The sequence below is a fragment of the Mesocricetus auratus genome, unplaced genomic scaffold (assembly GCF_017639785.1).
Source record: "Mesocricetus auratus isolate SY011 unplaced genomic scaffold, BCM_Maur_2.0 Super-Scaffold_100013, whole genome shotgun sequence".
NCBI classification, from domain to species: Eukaryota; Metazoa; Chordata; class Mammalia; order Rodentia; family Cricetidae; genus Mesocricetus; species Mesocricetus auratus.
Genome location: NW_024429196.1, coordinates 54578348 through 54592511, shown reverse-complemented (window position 1 = coordinate 54592511; position 14164 = coordinate 54578348). Strand labels below are relative to the sequence as shown.

At 40.9% G+C, this 14164-nt stretch overlaps 1 protein-coding gene across 3 annotated transcripts in view; it reads left to right on the top strand.

Annotated features, from left to right (window-relative positions):
• Positions 1-14164, top strand: part of Mylk4 (myosin light chain kinase family member 4) — a 79815-nt gene that overhangs the window by 49580 nt on the left and 16071 nt on the right. For all 3 annotated transcript variants that reach the window (XM_040755778.1, XM_021225027.2, XM_040755779.1), the window contains 6 exons: positions 6164-6242; positions 6565-7003; positions 8186-8451; positions 10248-10353; positions 13247-13340; positions 13418-13527. In XM_040755778.1, the coding sequence (XP_040611712.1) occupies positions 6164-6242; positions 6565-7003; positions 8186-8451; positions 10248-10353; positions 13247-13340; positions 13418-13527 (1094 nt within the window). The remainder of the gene's footprint in view (positions 1-6163; positions 6243-6564; positions 7004-8185; positions 8452-10247; positions 10354-13246; positions 13341-13417; positions 13528-14164) is intronic.

Genomic DNA, 14164 nt, shown 5'->3' with positions numbered 1-14164 from the left:
TGAGAAATGGCTCAGTGGTTAGGAGTACTGTCTGCTCTTCCAGAGGACCTGGGTTCAGTTCCCAGCACCCACATGAGACTTACAACATAACTGCATTTCCAAAGGAACCAACACCTTCTTCTGGCCTTCTCAGGTTTTAGACACACATGTAGTAAATACACATAGGCAAAACACTCATACAATCACGTAAAAATAAGTAAAAAAATTTAAAAAAGGAATATGAATATTTTATAAGGTATCTTAGCCTAGTTCCGCTCAGCCATCTGGTATAAGATGAAGCAAAGTTAGATTTGCATGACAGAACACCCAGTGGGACTAAACATTCGGAAAAACGTATAATTTGCTTGTTTTAAACTGTTTTTTTTTTCTAAAATTGACAGAGATAGGCTGGATAACAGAGTGGAAGGGGGCATTCACAGCTGTGTTCCATCGCATGTACCCTAACAATGGTAGGGTAGACACCAGGGTTCCACACTCTTGTCTTTGGTGGCCAGCCTCAGTCACTGGTCTTCCAAAACTATTTCAGACATATATCTGTGTGGGCTTTCGGGTTGGGGTTTGCTTAGCATGCATGAGGTCCTAGGTCTAACCCTCAATAAGAAAGGAAGGAAGGAAGGAAGGAAGGAAGGAAGGAAGGAGGAAGGAAAGAAGAAGGAAGGAAGGAAGGAGGAAGGAAGGAAGGAAGGAGGAAGGGAGGGAGGGAGGGAGGGAGGAAGGAAGGAAGGAAGGAAGGAAGGAAGGAAGGAAGGAAGGAAGGAAGAAAAGGCCTTGTTAGCAAGGAATAGCCAAAGAGGGTGACTGGAGTAACATTGTGCTATACTGGCTATTTCTCCTGGAGAAGATGGAGGAACACGCGCAGTTGGCTTTTAAAAATTGGAACAACAGCAACAACAAGAAACACAGCAATCCATCTTATATGTTCACGTATCTCCATTTGACAGACAATCTAGTTAGACTTCGCTGAACTGGCAACTGTAACATCAGACTCCAAAGTCTGGTTTTCATGGTTCTGAATGGAGCTGTTCACAGCTTTGTGGACACGTCCAAAGGCTTTCATTTTCTGGGCAGGATTATTTACTCAGGTGACTGGTTCTGCTTGATGTCATCCACAGCTCAGGGAGGAGTCGCTCCCTCGGTTCTGAGGTCAAGGCCAACAATTTCCTTCCTGGATTCTGTTGGTGGGACCCTGTCTTAGCTTACTCCATGCCAGTGCCCACAGCCCACAGCACAGGCTGCGCTGTGTGAGAGTTCCTCCTGTCTGACCAGGGTGTTTCCTCCGTGTTTAGAGCACAGGGAATCTGAGAGCATCTGAGGATGAAGAGAAATAAATCTATTTGCAAACGATCTCTAAAATTAATCTTTCATCAGACTGGTGAGCTGGCGCAGCAGATAAAGGTACTGCTGCCAAGCCTGGCAGTCTGTACTCAGTTTCCAGCCCCCACGTAGTTGAAGGTGAGAATCAACTCCAACGGGTTGCCTGCTCACCTCCATACTCCACTGTGGCACAGTCACTCTAAATAAACAATAAATAGACATAAGGTCTTAAAATTAATCTTTTACATTTAAATAGGGGAACGTAAGTACTTTTACTATTTTTTCTAAAAATCTTCCTCTTTGTATCCTGTCAGGAACTATTCATTCTCATTTCTCCCATGAAGAACCTAGTTAAAATTTAACAAAGTCATTTAAATCGTTTTAATTTTGTTTTTCTATTACTAGACATTAGGTTAAAGTGACCAGAAAGTATTCACCATGGCATTCCATAGTAATGAGATACAGACCCACTCTTCAGGGTGTAGTTTTGGTTATGTTCCATGTGTGATGTTATGGTTTTACTGTTCTGAAGCAGCTATAATCCCCAAATGCAGGGATGTGATTATCACGTAGCGTTTTTTTCTAAAGTGGAGCGAGGATGTGAGGGGCAGTGGCAGGATCTGTTAGCAATGGTCCTCAGGGGACACTGCTTGCCTGTGATGAGCCCTAATGTCGGAACACCGTCACACCAGCAGAACCATTTCTTCCTTCATCACACACTACTGCTCTAAGCATTTTTTTAGAGTCCTAAATTCTCCTGGTCAAGTTCTAGAGAACCAAAAATAGATGGCTCCAGATTCCATTTGGAGGACAGATGTGTCCCTTGGTGGCACAAACACACAAAAACTGACTACAGTATTGTTGAAGTCCAGTGACAGTTCACTTTTACTGTCACTGTTAAGGTTACATATTTTTTAAGTTGATTTTTAAAGGATAGTTTTTATTGACTGGGTATGAGAGAAGGGGAAGGCAAAGTTCTTTGTACTTGTGTGTTAACTTCCTGTTCAGTCATCTCACTGTTTCCATTGCTGGAATGTGGGTTTGAAGTACAGGACAGATAGGACCTCATGTTTCAGCAGTGGGTGCTCACCGATGTGCATGGTTGGATCCTTTGGCGTGGCAAACTCTACAGATGACACGGTTGGATCCTTTGGCATGGCAAACTCTAGAGATGACACAGGTGTAAGGTGTGTGATGAGCAAGGAAAGCAGGCATCTAAGCAGTGAATCTTGACCTCATATGGAGAGCAGATTGTATAAAAAGAAAAACACTGTAAGAAATAAACCGAGAGTTCTAGTTATGTCCTTGTCCTTGAACCAGCTAATTAGAACGTTTGTTCTCTTCAAAATAGAAAATGAAGAAAAATCAGAATATGACTGGAATCGTGTTGCCTAGTATCCTAGCTTGCTTTCTGTTACTGTGATAAACACCACGACTTGGGGAAGAAAGGGTCTATTCAGTTTATACTTGCTGATTGCAGTGCCTCCTCAAGGGAAGCCAGGACAGGAACACAAGGGACGCAGAGGCAGGAACCATGGAAGAACACTGCTGCTTACTGGCTTGCTCTCTGTGACTTCCTCAGCCTGCTTTCTCATACAACCCAGGACTGTCTGCCCAGGGGTGGTGTTGCCCACAATGGGCTGGGCCCTCCCACATCAATCATTAATCAAGAAAATTAGCTGCTCTCAGGCCAGCCTGTTGGAGGTAGTTCTTCAACTGAAGTTCCTTCTTCCTGGTGCTTGGTTTGTATCAAGGTGACAAATCTAACCATCATGCCTAGAGAAATGGGCCTCTGAACTATTTGATTTTACACAGTTATCAGTAAAAGTTAGTCACTCTAAAATATTCATCAGTTGTATAGACTGATGGTGTGTGTGCATATTTATTTTTAGAAACAACATTTATTATAGTAACTCATAAATTATGTTTGCCCAATTTTATTAATATATATATACATAACTATGTAAAATATAAATTTAATAAGAATTGTTATAGAAGATATTGGTAGGCACTTGCAAAGGTACCCATATGCAAATAGATACATATTTTTTAAATGACTGAATAGATGAACCTGAATGAAATGAACTTTTTTGTTCATCTCAGCCAGAATTGTGAATGCAGTAGAGGAGTGTCATTCTGATTCACCCCTTTGCAGGGTGATAGGAATGGTTTTATGGATTTCTTCCTGAACAGCACTGATCCTTATGGCTACATTCATATAGAACAAATGTCACTTTTGATCAACAGGTAAAATGCATCCACAGAGCCATGTCCTGTTTGAGGAACTCCTACAGAGAACTTGGAATGCAACTGAAAAGGCTGCAGAGAAAAGGCCACATGGTAGCTACACAAGGAGAGGACAGGAAAAAAATACTACTCTGTCTGTTAGAGACACTTCGGTTCCTCTAGATGTCAGTATCACACAGGGAAATGAAATTATAAATAGCCGGTGGCAATGACTGGAGGCCATGCATTAGTTAAATGGTAAAACACAGGTGACTCATAATTACAAAAAGGAAGAGAAGCCCTGTGCGGTGACTGGCTCCTGTGTCTTCAGCATTGACAGTCTCTGCACTTGGCCAGGCCAGACTCTGCCTGAGGAGAGTGGACACCTCACGCTCACATTCGCCACTGGGTACTCGTGGCCCAACTGGCTCCACAGGGTTATATAGCAAACTCTCACTTTTACATATTTTGATGGGTTGAAATAAATGAACACACACTGGGTTTCATCATTATCAAGTTCACTTTTGCTCTTTCTGTAGTATCTATTGCCACACAGGATAAATCACAAAGCATGGTGCCTACCAATATGCTAGACATTTTTATTTCAGAAGAGAAATTACCAAGAGACAGATATAAATTGCCATCAACACAATTTGTTAGACTGCCTTATCTGACTAACTTGAATATAGATGTTTTAGAACTAAAATGAAATCATCTCTTTCTGCCCACTTCCATGTAAATTCTAATCTTTTAGCTAACGAACACATATGCCTTTCTTGCTGTGTTAATGCTTTTATTTTATGCCCTCTGCTCTTCTTATTCTATGGTGTCTATTCTGCAGTAGATCCACATCAGTTTTAACTATCCAGGTTAGCTAAAATCCATTTCTATACCAGGAAAATAGTACAGAGTATGCTGCCACTTAGAGAACAGACCAAGCAGAGAAAAGAATTAGGATACAGACTTAGTTATAAAATGAGGTTGATAGCCTCTCGCAAGGAGTTTTTGTGAATCATGAGTGAGTTAACCATGCAAAGTGCATTGAGGAATTTCTGGTAGACTTGTTTGTGTTCAATACATGTTAGCCATCATTGTCATTCCTATTCTTATTGCCATCATTATGACCACACTATCATCATCATCTTCATTGTTATCCCCATCATTACAACACCATCAGCATGACTATGTGATGTTTCTAGTCTAAGCACCATGACCATCATAAGCCCAGCACCTAGTAGGAAACAGACAGGCAAAAACAGTTCAGTGAAGTGTTACAAGGGACACTGGTATTGGCATAAATGCCAAGTTCTGTGCCCACATACAGAAGTAGCAACTGACTTCACCTAAGGAAATTAAAGGACATTTTTCACTGACATCTCTGTACTTGACATAAAAGGGAGAGGCTTTTTATGGCTTTGATCTTCAACCTTGGCTTTCTATAGATGTACTATAGAAAGTACTGTGCCTTTGTGTGGTGAGACACCCATCTGGAAAAGGGAAGTATTCTGAGTTATATTGCAATTTGTCTTCGTCCCTACAGTTGGCTCTTACATGATCTATCATATTTGCAGGGCAAATTGTATTCTCCTCTAAAGAATGGAGGAACTGATTTTCTGCGGCTTCATAGGATTTTATCAATTTACAACCTATAATTTAGAATTTGTGAAGATTAGGCTATTCTTTGCCTTTCACACAGTGTGTGGAAGGGTTTGTTATACTAATTTGGGGAAGCTAGAATTGTGAGTACATGTAGCTGCTTGGGAGAAAGGTATCTTCTAGGGAAAGGAAGAGCTAGTTGTTAAGAAGCTCACCCATGGGAGAGAGAGGGAACAGGAATTGGTATGTAAAATAAGATTGTTTCTAATTTACATAAAAACTTATTGAACAAAAGCTCACTGCCTTCATCTCCTCTACATAGTTTAGAAAAGTCATTCATGTGTTCTCTGATTTTTCTTCAAATGATAAGTGAGCCAAATCAAAACAACTAAAATGGAATTATTTAATATAGTAGTTTCAACTAGAGACAAATTTTCCCTTACTCCCAAGGACATTTAGTAATCTTTGGAGACATTTTGCTTTATTGACATTATTTTTTAAGAAAATTAGCAACATTTTAGATAGATGAGACTAGGGTTCAGCCGGGCGTTGGTGGCGCATGCCTTTAATCCCAGCAATCGGGAGGCAGAGGCAGGTGAATCTCTGTGAGCTCGAGACCAGCCTGGTCTACTGAGAGAGTTCCAGGACAGACTCCAAAACAATACAGAGAAACCCTGCCTCAAAAAAAAAAAAAAAACCAACCAACCAACCAAACAAACAAACAAACAAAAGAATAGGGTTCAGATTTTTATTTTGCACCACAGAGTAAATATAGTCAGTAAGGATGTGTTATACACTGTAAAACTTAAAGAAAATAAATTTCAAATGTCTGGGGTCATTTTTTGGTCATCACAACTGGAAGGCAGGGCTCTCCTGGCATTGGTGGGGAGATGCCAGGTATAACACTAAATGTCCTATGGTGCTGTGATGCTCTGTATATGAAGAATTGCATAGCCTATTTCAGAAGCACTGAGGCTAAAGTGTGTAAACAGTAGGTAACCTTGATTGCTTGATTGTACACCCACAGGCTGAGGAAAACGTGTGGTCCAACCCTGCATCGAATGAAAGGACGATTGTCCCAGGTGGCAAGACATCAGCCTTCACAGGTAACATCCTTAGGAGACTCAATGGTTATGGAGAGAGTTCTGCTATTACTCTTATTTGGTGGAAATCACACATTCCTAACTCCTATGGGGATGAGTGGTATTTCTTTAAATATTTTATCTGATTGGCTTTGAACTTACAAATAAGAAAATCACTTGTTATGCAGTTTTCAGTCAGTTGGGCATATTTCCTTCTGCTTTGCTTTTGAAAGCTTAAACCTGCTGTTAAAAAAGAAGGCAGACTAGAGATGCCATTAAAAGAAGCCAAAATTAAGGTGATCATGTGTATTCTTCATTGAAATGTTTTGTGTTCTGTGGCTTCTAGAGAGATCTGACCAGAAAGACCAGTTCTCCTCTGAGAAAGAAAAGGTTACCAAACTCAACAGGAAAAATGCGGAGAAGACCAACACCTCTGAAGTTCAGGGGAGTTGTGCTGTTTGCCATAGAGAAGGACAAGACAAGGCAGATTTTGTTCCGAGCATTTCCACAGAGCTAAGAGAGGATGCAGGTGGAAAAGATGGTCCATGCATAGAAAGTCTGGAGACACAAGAGAGCAACATCCTGGGAGATAAACAGGACACTGAGGATAAAAACAGATGCCTGTTTTACAAAGGAGGGAAAAATGGGCTTCCTTCTAAGGAAGACGCCAGGGGAACAGAAGCTGAGCACAGAGTTTCAACAGCTGGAAGTGGAACAGTGCTGGACAAACATTCCACTGAAAATCAGCACATTGATGAAACGAATGGCGGCCCATCCCATGAAAGGTAGTGCTGCAATATGACACCTCCACAACAGTGTCTCTTATAGGCCTTTGTGCTGTAGTATTTGAGGCCATTTTGAAAGACAAATGAAGATGTTTTTAAAGGCAATGTTTAGAATGCACTCCTATCTTACATTGATTTTTCATGATTACATTTTCCTATTCTGCTATTCCTCTTTTTTCTTGCCAGTGTTTTCAGTTATTTCCTCCCTGCCTCCCCACTACCTCTCTCCCTCTGTCTCTCCATCCCCTGTCAGTCCTTTCTCCCTTCCTTCCTTCCTTCCTTGCTTCCCTCCATTGGGCTGGCGCTCAGGGCCTTGTTCAAGCTAAGCCTGTGATTCCTCCCTGACCCCCATGTGATTATTTCTAAGTCTTACACCAACACTAAAAATCACAAATTTGGATATCTCCAGCAATTAATACTCTTAGAAAAAAACACCAAGTAAAGAGTGTTGTTGTTTAACAATTAAAAAACATATCCTCTCTAAGGCTAAGAATTAAATAATGATTATGTTGAATTGTAAATTAAAAACCCAAATTTGAAGGAGTTGACCTAATCCATTATACATCAGTTGTTTCTTCCCTAGTATTTTATGAAGTAGATAATTGACTAAGTTTCTTCCTTAAAATTAAGAAGTGTCATGTTAGCTGCTCTAAGTATGGTGAGTATTTGTTTGGAGCAAAGGGTATCTAAACACTTCTGATGTCTTTTGGGGGGTCTTTAAGTCATAGCTGTTTCTTAGCTTTAATATATTTAAAATTAATCTTGAAGAAATCTAATTTCTATATATTAAACACTGGTTATTATTGAACTCCATCATGACAAAATGTGCTTAGGAAGACCAGAAACTACCAAAACATGCCAATTAAGCTAATTCTTCCACCAATAATTGTTCTTTTGTGGCTGTCAATCTTTAGAGAGATCATTGCTATAATTTCTATAATTTCTCTCTTCTGTTTAGAGAGAAATTATAGACCACTTTTGAACTCAGAGTGAGGTCCTTGGAAGACTCTCTATGTCTACTTGGATTTGATGTCCTCAGCTGCTGGACCGGTCACCTCTGTGCCACAGAGTATATCATCGTCCCAAACACCATCCTAAGAAAGCTTCAATTCTAAGAGTTTTGACAATCTGAACAATTTTTCCTTGAAACACTGAGAGCTGCAAATGTATTTTATTTTCCAGATGCATCAGTAATATCAAGGCCATTTCCACACCAGGAATCCTGGGAAATTCAGCATCAGGATCCCCTTTCCAGAATGCCGAACAGACAGAGTCTGCTGGCAGCAGTAAGCGCAGAGTGGCAGAGGAGTGCTTCCTAAGTGAGGACAACAAAAAGAGCAGGATAGATGGAGTGAGTATGGAGGAAACCAGACCAGCCAGGAGCCTGGATGACAGACCCCAGGATGGGATGACGGCCTCTAGAGAGAAAGACCTGGCCATTCTACTAGGTAGGAAGTAATTTTTGTTCTGGACTTTTAAAGCTTCCTAACTATCCCCAGCAAACATTCCAAAGGGATTTCTCTTATCCTAACAGCTTTAAGGAAACATATGCCATATAAATGCCATTAGTGTATTTAACTTGACACTCTTTGTGGATGTAAAAGAAATAGTCCTATCTATCTATCTATCTATCTATCTATCTATCTATCTATCTATCTATCTATCTATCTTAGGTATTTGTGAATATGTATGTAATATATATGGGATGCCTATAAACATGTGTGCTCAGGGTATGCACCTGTACATGTGTGAAGCCCAGAGGAGGCCACCAAATGTCCTGCTCTATCATTTTCTACTATATTCCTTTGACACTGCAGCTAGGCTGTACCCATCAACAATGGGGTTACAGGCACAACACTAGACTTTTGACATGGATCCTAGGGACCCAAACTCATGTCTTTAGACTTGCACATAGAGCACTTTTATCCACAAAGATATCTTCCCAGCCTGAACAAAATCTGAAGCAGTAAATACTTCTTGAAGAATTCTCTCCTAGTTTTATTTCAGAGTATATTTATGGCATGAGAGGTGAATGCTTACATCAAACTAGATACCATGAGATTTATGCTATCTGAATATAAAAATTCTAAATTAATTAAGCAAAATTAATATTAATATTTGATAGTATACCCAGAACAAGCTAAGTGACCAGGAAATATATATTGGATAAATGCCAAGTTTAAAGAACATAGCTGTTTTGGAGCCAGGCAGTGGTGGTGTTCCACACCTTTACTCCCAGCACTCAGGAGGCAGAGGCAGGCAGATTTCTGAGTCTGAGCTATCTGGTCTACAGAGTGAGTTCCAGAACAGTCAAGATCACAGACAGAAACTCTGTCTCAGAAAACCAATAAGTGTATAAATAAATAAAATAAAGAACTTAGCTTTTTAAAAACTCCCCCTTCTTTGTACCCTTGCTGTATGTGTGCTGTAGCTGTTTTAATAAGGAAATGGAGATGAGCAAATTCATGGACAGAAACTGTCATGGGAAAATATGAAGACCATTAGGAGAAGTATTGTTGAGTAGCTATGTCTGGTAGGGTTCATGCTGATGCAGACTATCACTTAGACATACAAGATGGAGGGTGGACTGGGAGAAACTGGATGGCTGTAGCATATAACTTACAGTTTTATTGGGTGTTTTATTTACATTCAGCCAGAGAAAATTTATCTCTGTACTTTAAATGCCTCTGAAATAAAGCCTAAAACTTCTAGAAAGCAATATACAGTATCAAATATTTCAATGACACAGGAAATAATTCAAGTCTCTCCATTTTTCCTCTTTGCTTTAATTAAAATATGAACTATACAGGAGCATTTTCCAAAAAGATGAATCAATTCATTTCTCTTGGTCTAATGAAAAATGGTTTCAGGCTTGAAAGCTTGAAAAGAAATGCGGTGCTGGAGATCAAACCAAGAATCTCGTCCATGCTAGGAAAATGCTTTCCCACTGCACTTGAGCTCCAGCTCCTGAAGTGTTTGACTGTTCTGGGATTACATATTCTTCACTGTCTTGCATTTTTCTAAAAGCCATCCTAAAGAGTTTGTGGATAACATTGTTTCTCAAAGACACCCGACAAGATATTCATGAGTCACAGACTATTCACACATGAAATGGAAATTTATATTCTAGGGTCATTAGGACTAAGACAGGTGGCTGATTGTATACCAGTTTAATGAGCTGATTGTTATTATGAGGCATGTTGCTTGATGCTGGGAGGTCAGCCTTTTCCTTCTCCCCTGACAGATGATGCCCCTGCTCCTGCAGCCCCATTTGATCACCGGATTGTAATGGCCAAACATGCTGCAGTCGACAGTTTGTACACCGTGAGCAAATCTGAGATCCTAGGAGGGTGAGTAAGGCCCAGTTTGAACAATGTCTCAGTAAAAGCAGAGAGTCTTTGAGATGCAGAGCCCAAGGTGGCAGAAATGTTTGTTGGTCTCGACTTGAGAACTGCAAACACTAAAAAACAAACATTTTAAAAGTTTTTAACCATTTTTGAAAATTGTCACTTGTCCTAGACGGTTGACGTGGTAGCTATACTTCCCATTTAGCATCTGTTTAATTTATCATGTCATAACGTCTGAGAGTAGGAAAAACCCAATATGAGTCACCAGAAGAAGGTTCAGGAACTGTCCAAAGCCAGCTAGAAATGCCAGAATGTTCTGATCTATGTGTTTCTAGTGGTGTGGATTTCACCTTCCTATCATTCTCGCTGGTTTTCCATTTAGCTGTTATAACACGAAGGACTATTTTCATTTCAATTGATTGCTGTTCTCACTGAAGAACTCATCTGAGTGTCATCTAAGTGCACACTGTCTCTTAAAGAGAGAAGATTAGAGTTCATCAGGGATCAGGGTTACACTGGGGGACCTTTTCCTTTCCCACTTCATCCACAGTCTCCCAATGACTTCCTGTAACTCAAAGCCTACCTAATGGGATTTACTACAGGGGAGAAGAAAATTGTACTATATATACAACCAACCCATGGGGGGTATGCATGCATGATACCTCAGAGTGGTTTCCTCAGGATATTAAGGGGCAACCAGTTAATTTAAAGCCATGTCCTCCCCTTACCACTCCGTATTCCTTTGCCCTCTGCCATGTAGAAACACCTGAAAATTTTCTTCCTTGGCAACTGATCTTGCAGAAGTCCCTCCAGGCCAGTGGGGATGGGATGAGGGAGAAATGAGTATTCAGAAACACAAGTGCAAACTGAAGTATTTGGGTCTTCTGGGACTTCGGTGGCACACCAGCAGCTACACCTCTGAAGGAGAAGAGTTGTTTGCAGAAGGAACATTGAAATGATTTCCAGGCTTTGTGCTGCATTGTGGGCCAAGTTTTGTCAGTGGCTCCTTTAAAAGTTTTCATCTGCCTCTTTGGACACAGTTGGATTTGAGGTCTGCCATTGCTTGTTGTGGGCTCACCTCAACATTGGTGGCCATACTGCGCTAAAAAAATAGGTTAGAAGAGCATAATTAAGTGTGTATTGTTTTAAGATGGTGGACCAAGTACATGTTGCTGTAAGTGGTAAGGATTCCTTATGTAGTAGCGAATCTTTTACTTGGAGGAGAAATTGAAACAGGCGAATACCATGGAAGTCTTGGCAGTTTTCCTAGGTTCATCTCCTGCTCTGTGGCATTGGGGTATTTATATATCCGTCTCATCATTTATGTTAAAAATCTCTCCCAATGCGTGTAAAAGCTCAGCTACTACGTGGCATTATTAGGAGATGGTGGAGCCTTTAGGAGATGGAACCTAGCTGAATGAGATTAGGCTACTAGGCATATGTCCTTGAAGACAGTAGTGAAACCTCAGTGACTTCTCATCCTCTTCTACCCTTTGCTTCCCAGCTGCCATGAAGTGGGCAGCTCTTCTGCCACCATGGTATGCTGTGCTGCGCCCAAAGAAACAGAGCCAGTTGACGAAAGCTCAAACCCTCTGAAACCATGAGTCAAAACAAACCTTTGTTCCTTTAGGCTATCCTATGTATTCCATTCACCCAGTGGAATTCTGATGAACACAATGACTCATGTCTGTTCAGCTAGCATGAGACTACCGGTATGGTATTCCAGCATGGATGCTATGAGGTGGCCTCAGTATCTAGGTCCTTCCAGAATAAGTCATGTGAGAGCCCCAGCATAGAGTCAGACAGTGACAGGACATCACTGCTGACCAGACAGTTCTAAGATTAGTGTTAATGGGAGGGGGGAGGAAGACATCTTCTTAATCACAGTGACATGAGAAATACTTGGGGCTATGTTCATATGTGTGCCAACACAGAGGGCCTCTATGGTGAATGTTGGAAATAAAATAGCCACTTACTTATATATGTTTAAGGTAATGCAGAGTAATTCTCCAAGATCCACCTACTTCCATGGTGGTTGGGCTACTACTCCTGTACATGTCAAGCATGTTCACGCTTATCTCTATAGGCAACAATAATGTGACCGTTTTCTGGTTCACTATGTTGATATGAAACCTTCCCTTTCACTCTCTGCCATGATAGCCACCAATGAAAAGAGTAGAGACATGTTCCCTGCCTTACTTTATTAAATAAGCACTAAGAGAAGCAAGTCAAGTTGCTCATATGTGTGCACTTCTGAATATGATTATATAATTGAGAAGCTGTAGTATCTTATTTTCTATTATAATGAGATATTGAAGTCTGGATACTATATAATGGACACAGGTTCAGTTAGTCTATAGTCCTGGAGAGTCTAGAGCATGGTACCAGCATTCACTTGGATGTGGTGAAAAGTCCTCTGCTGCATCACATCATAGTGGATGACATCATGGAGAGTGACAGAGAGAGAGCTAAAAAGGAGGAGGGAAAGGAAGGACCACTGTCCTCAATTCAAAATTCACCTACAGGAGACACTGATCAAATTCCTTTGCCCCAAACAACAATAAGCATTAGCATACTGATGAGGTTAACCTCTAGGATTTAGGTCAAGACAGCACACACAAATATAATTCAAGATGTAAGGTTTTCAGGGCTTTCTCATCCCCTTTACATCACAGAGATTTGTAATGGGCAATGTTTCTGACTTGGAGAAAAAACAAAAGACCATTACAACTTCCTTGGGGGATATAGCAGACCCATAGAACTCACCTTGGCCAATGCTGTTCCAGAAGCTGAGACATGCTTGCAATACCTGGGAACTCATACTGTCCACCTGGCAGGGACAGCTACAGAGCCTTGCAGACTACCATGCCTCACTGAACTGTCTGTTCTTTGGCAGGGGGCGTTTTGGTCAGGTTCACAAATGTGAAGAGAAAGCAACAGGCCTGAAGCTGGCTGCTAAAATCATTAAGATCAGAGGTGCAAAGGATAAGGTAAAGGCCATGGGAGGTGTCTCCTCTCCCTCTGGGCCAGTCTCCACCACACTAATGAACTCTTTCCTTCTCCTTAGGAGGATGTGAAGAACGAGATTAGCGTCATGAACCAGCTGGACCATGTGAACCTTATTCAGCTCTATGATGCCTTTGAGTCCAAGCATGACATCATTCTAGTCATGGAGTAGTAGGTGTCCTGTCCCTCCCACACACCTTCACACACTTTCTGCACAGAACCCATGACCCAGCTGGAACCATGGGCAGTGTACCATTGGATCTGAGCTGCAGATGACACAAGTGTTTGCCAGAGTCAGAAGGGAAACTGGTTTTTAGTGCAATCTCCCAGTGAAACTCACTGATAGATGCAGCAGGAAAAAATAGATGGAGCCCATGTCCAAGCTCTGTTGTCCCAAACCAAGGTTGAACTTTATCCTGTGCAACCTAGAGGAAAGTGGATTGTGAGCTTTGTTTCCTTCAACAGTGATTTCCCTCACCTTTGAGGGTGTGTTCCAAACCTTTAATGGATGACTAAAATTGGGAACAGTGCTGAGCCTATCAGTACTTAAATACCTATGATAAAGATTAAATCATCAAAAATACATAGATTACAACAGTATATCAAGCAAAAATTATGTGAATGCAGTCTCTATCTCAGAATATTCTGTGCTATACTGATCACAGGTGACCATGAGTAACTAAAACCTAGCAAAATGAAGCTGTGGATGGGGGGGATGATTTAGCATTCCAGAACACAAAACAGATGCTAAAGCCCGTGATACTAGGCTAAGCAGCTTCATTTCAGAATCACTTATGTAAAGACTCAA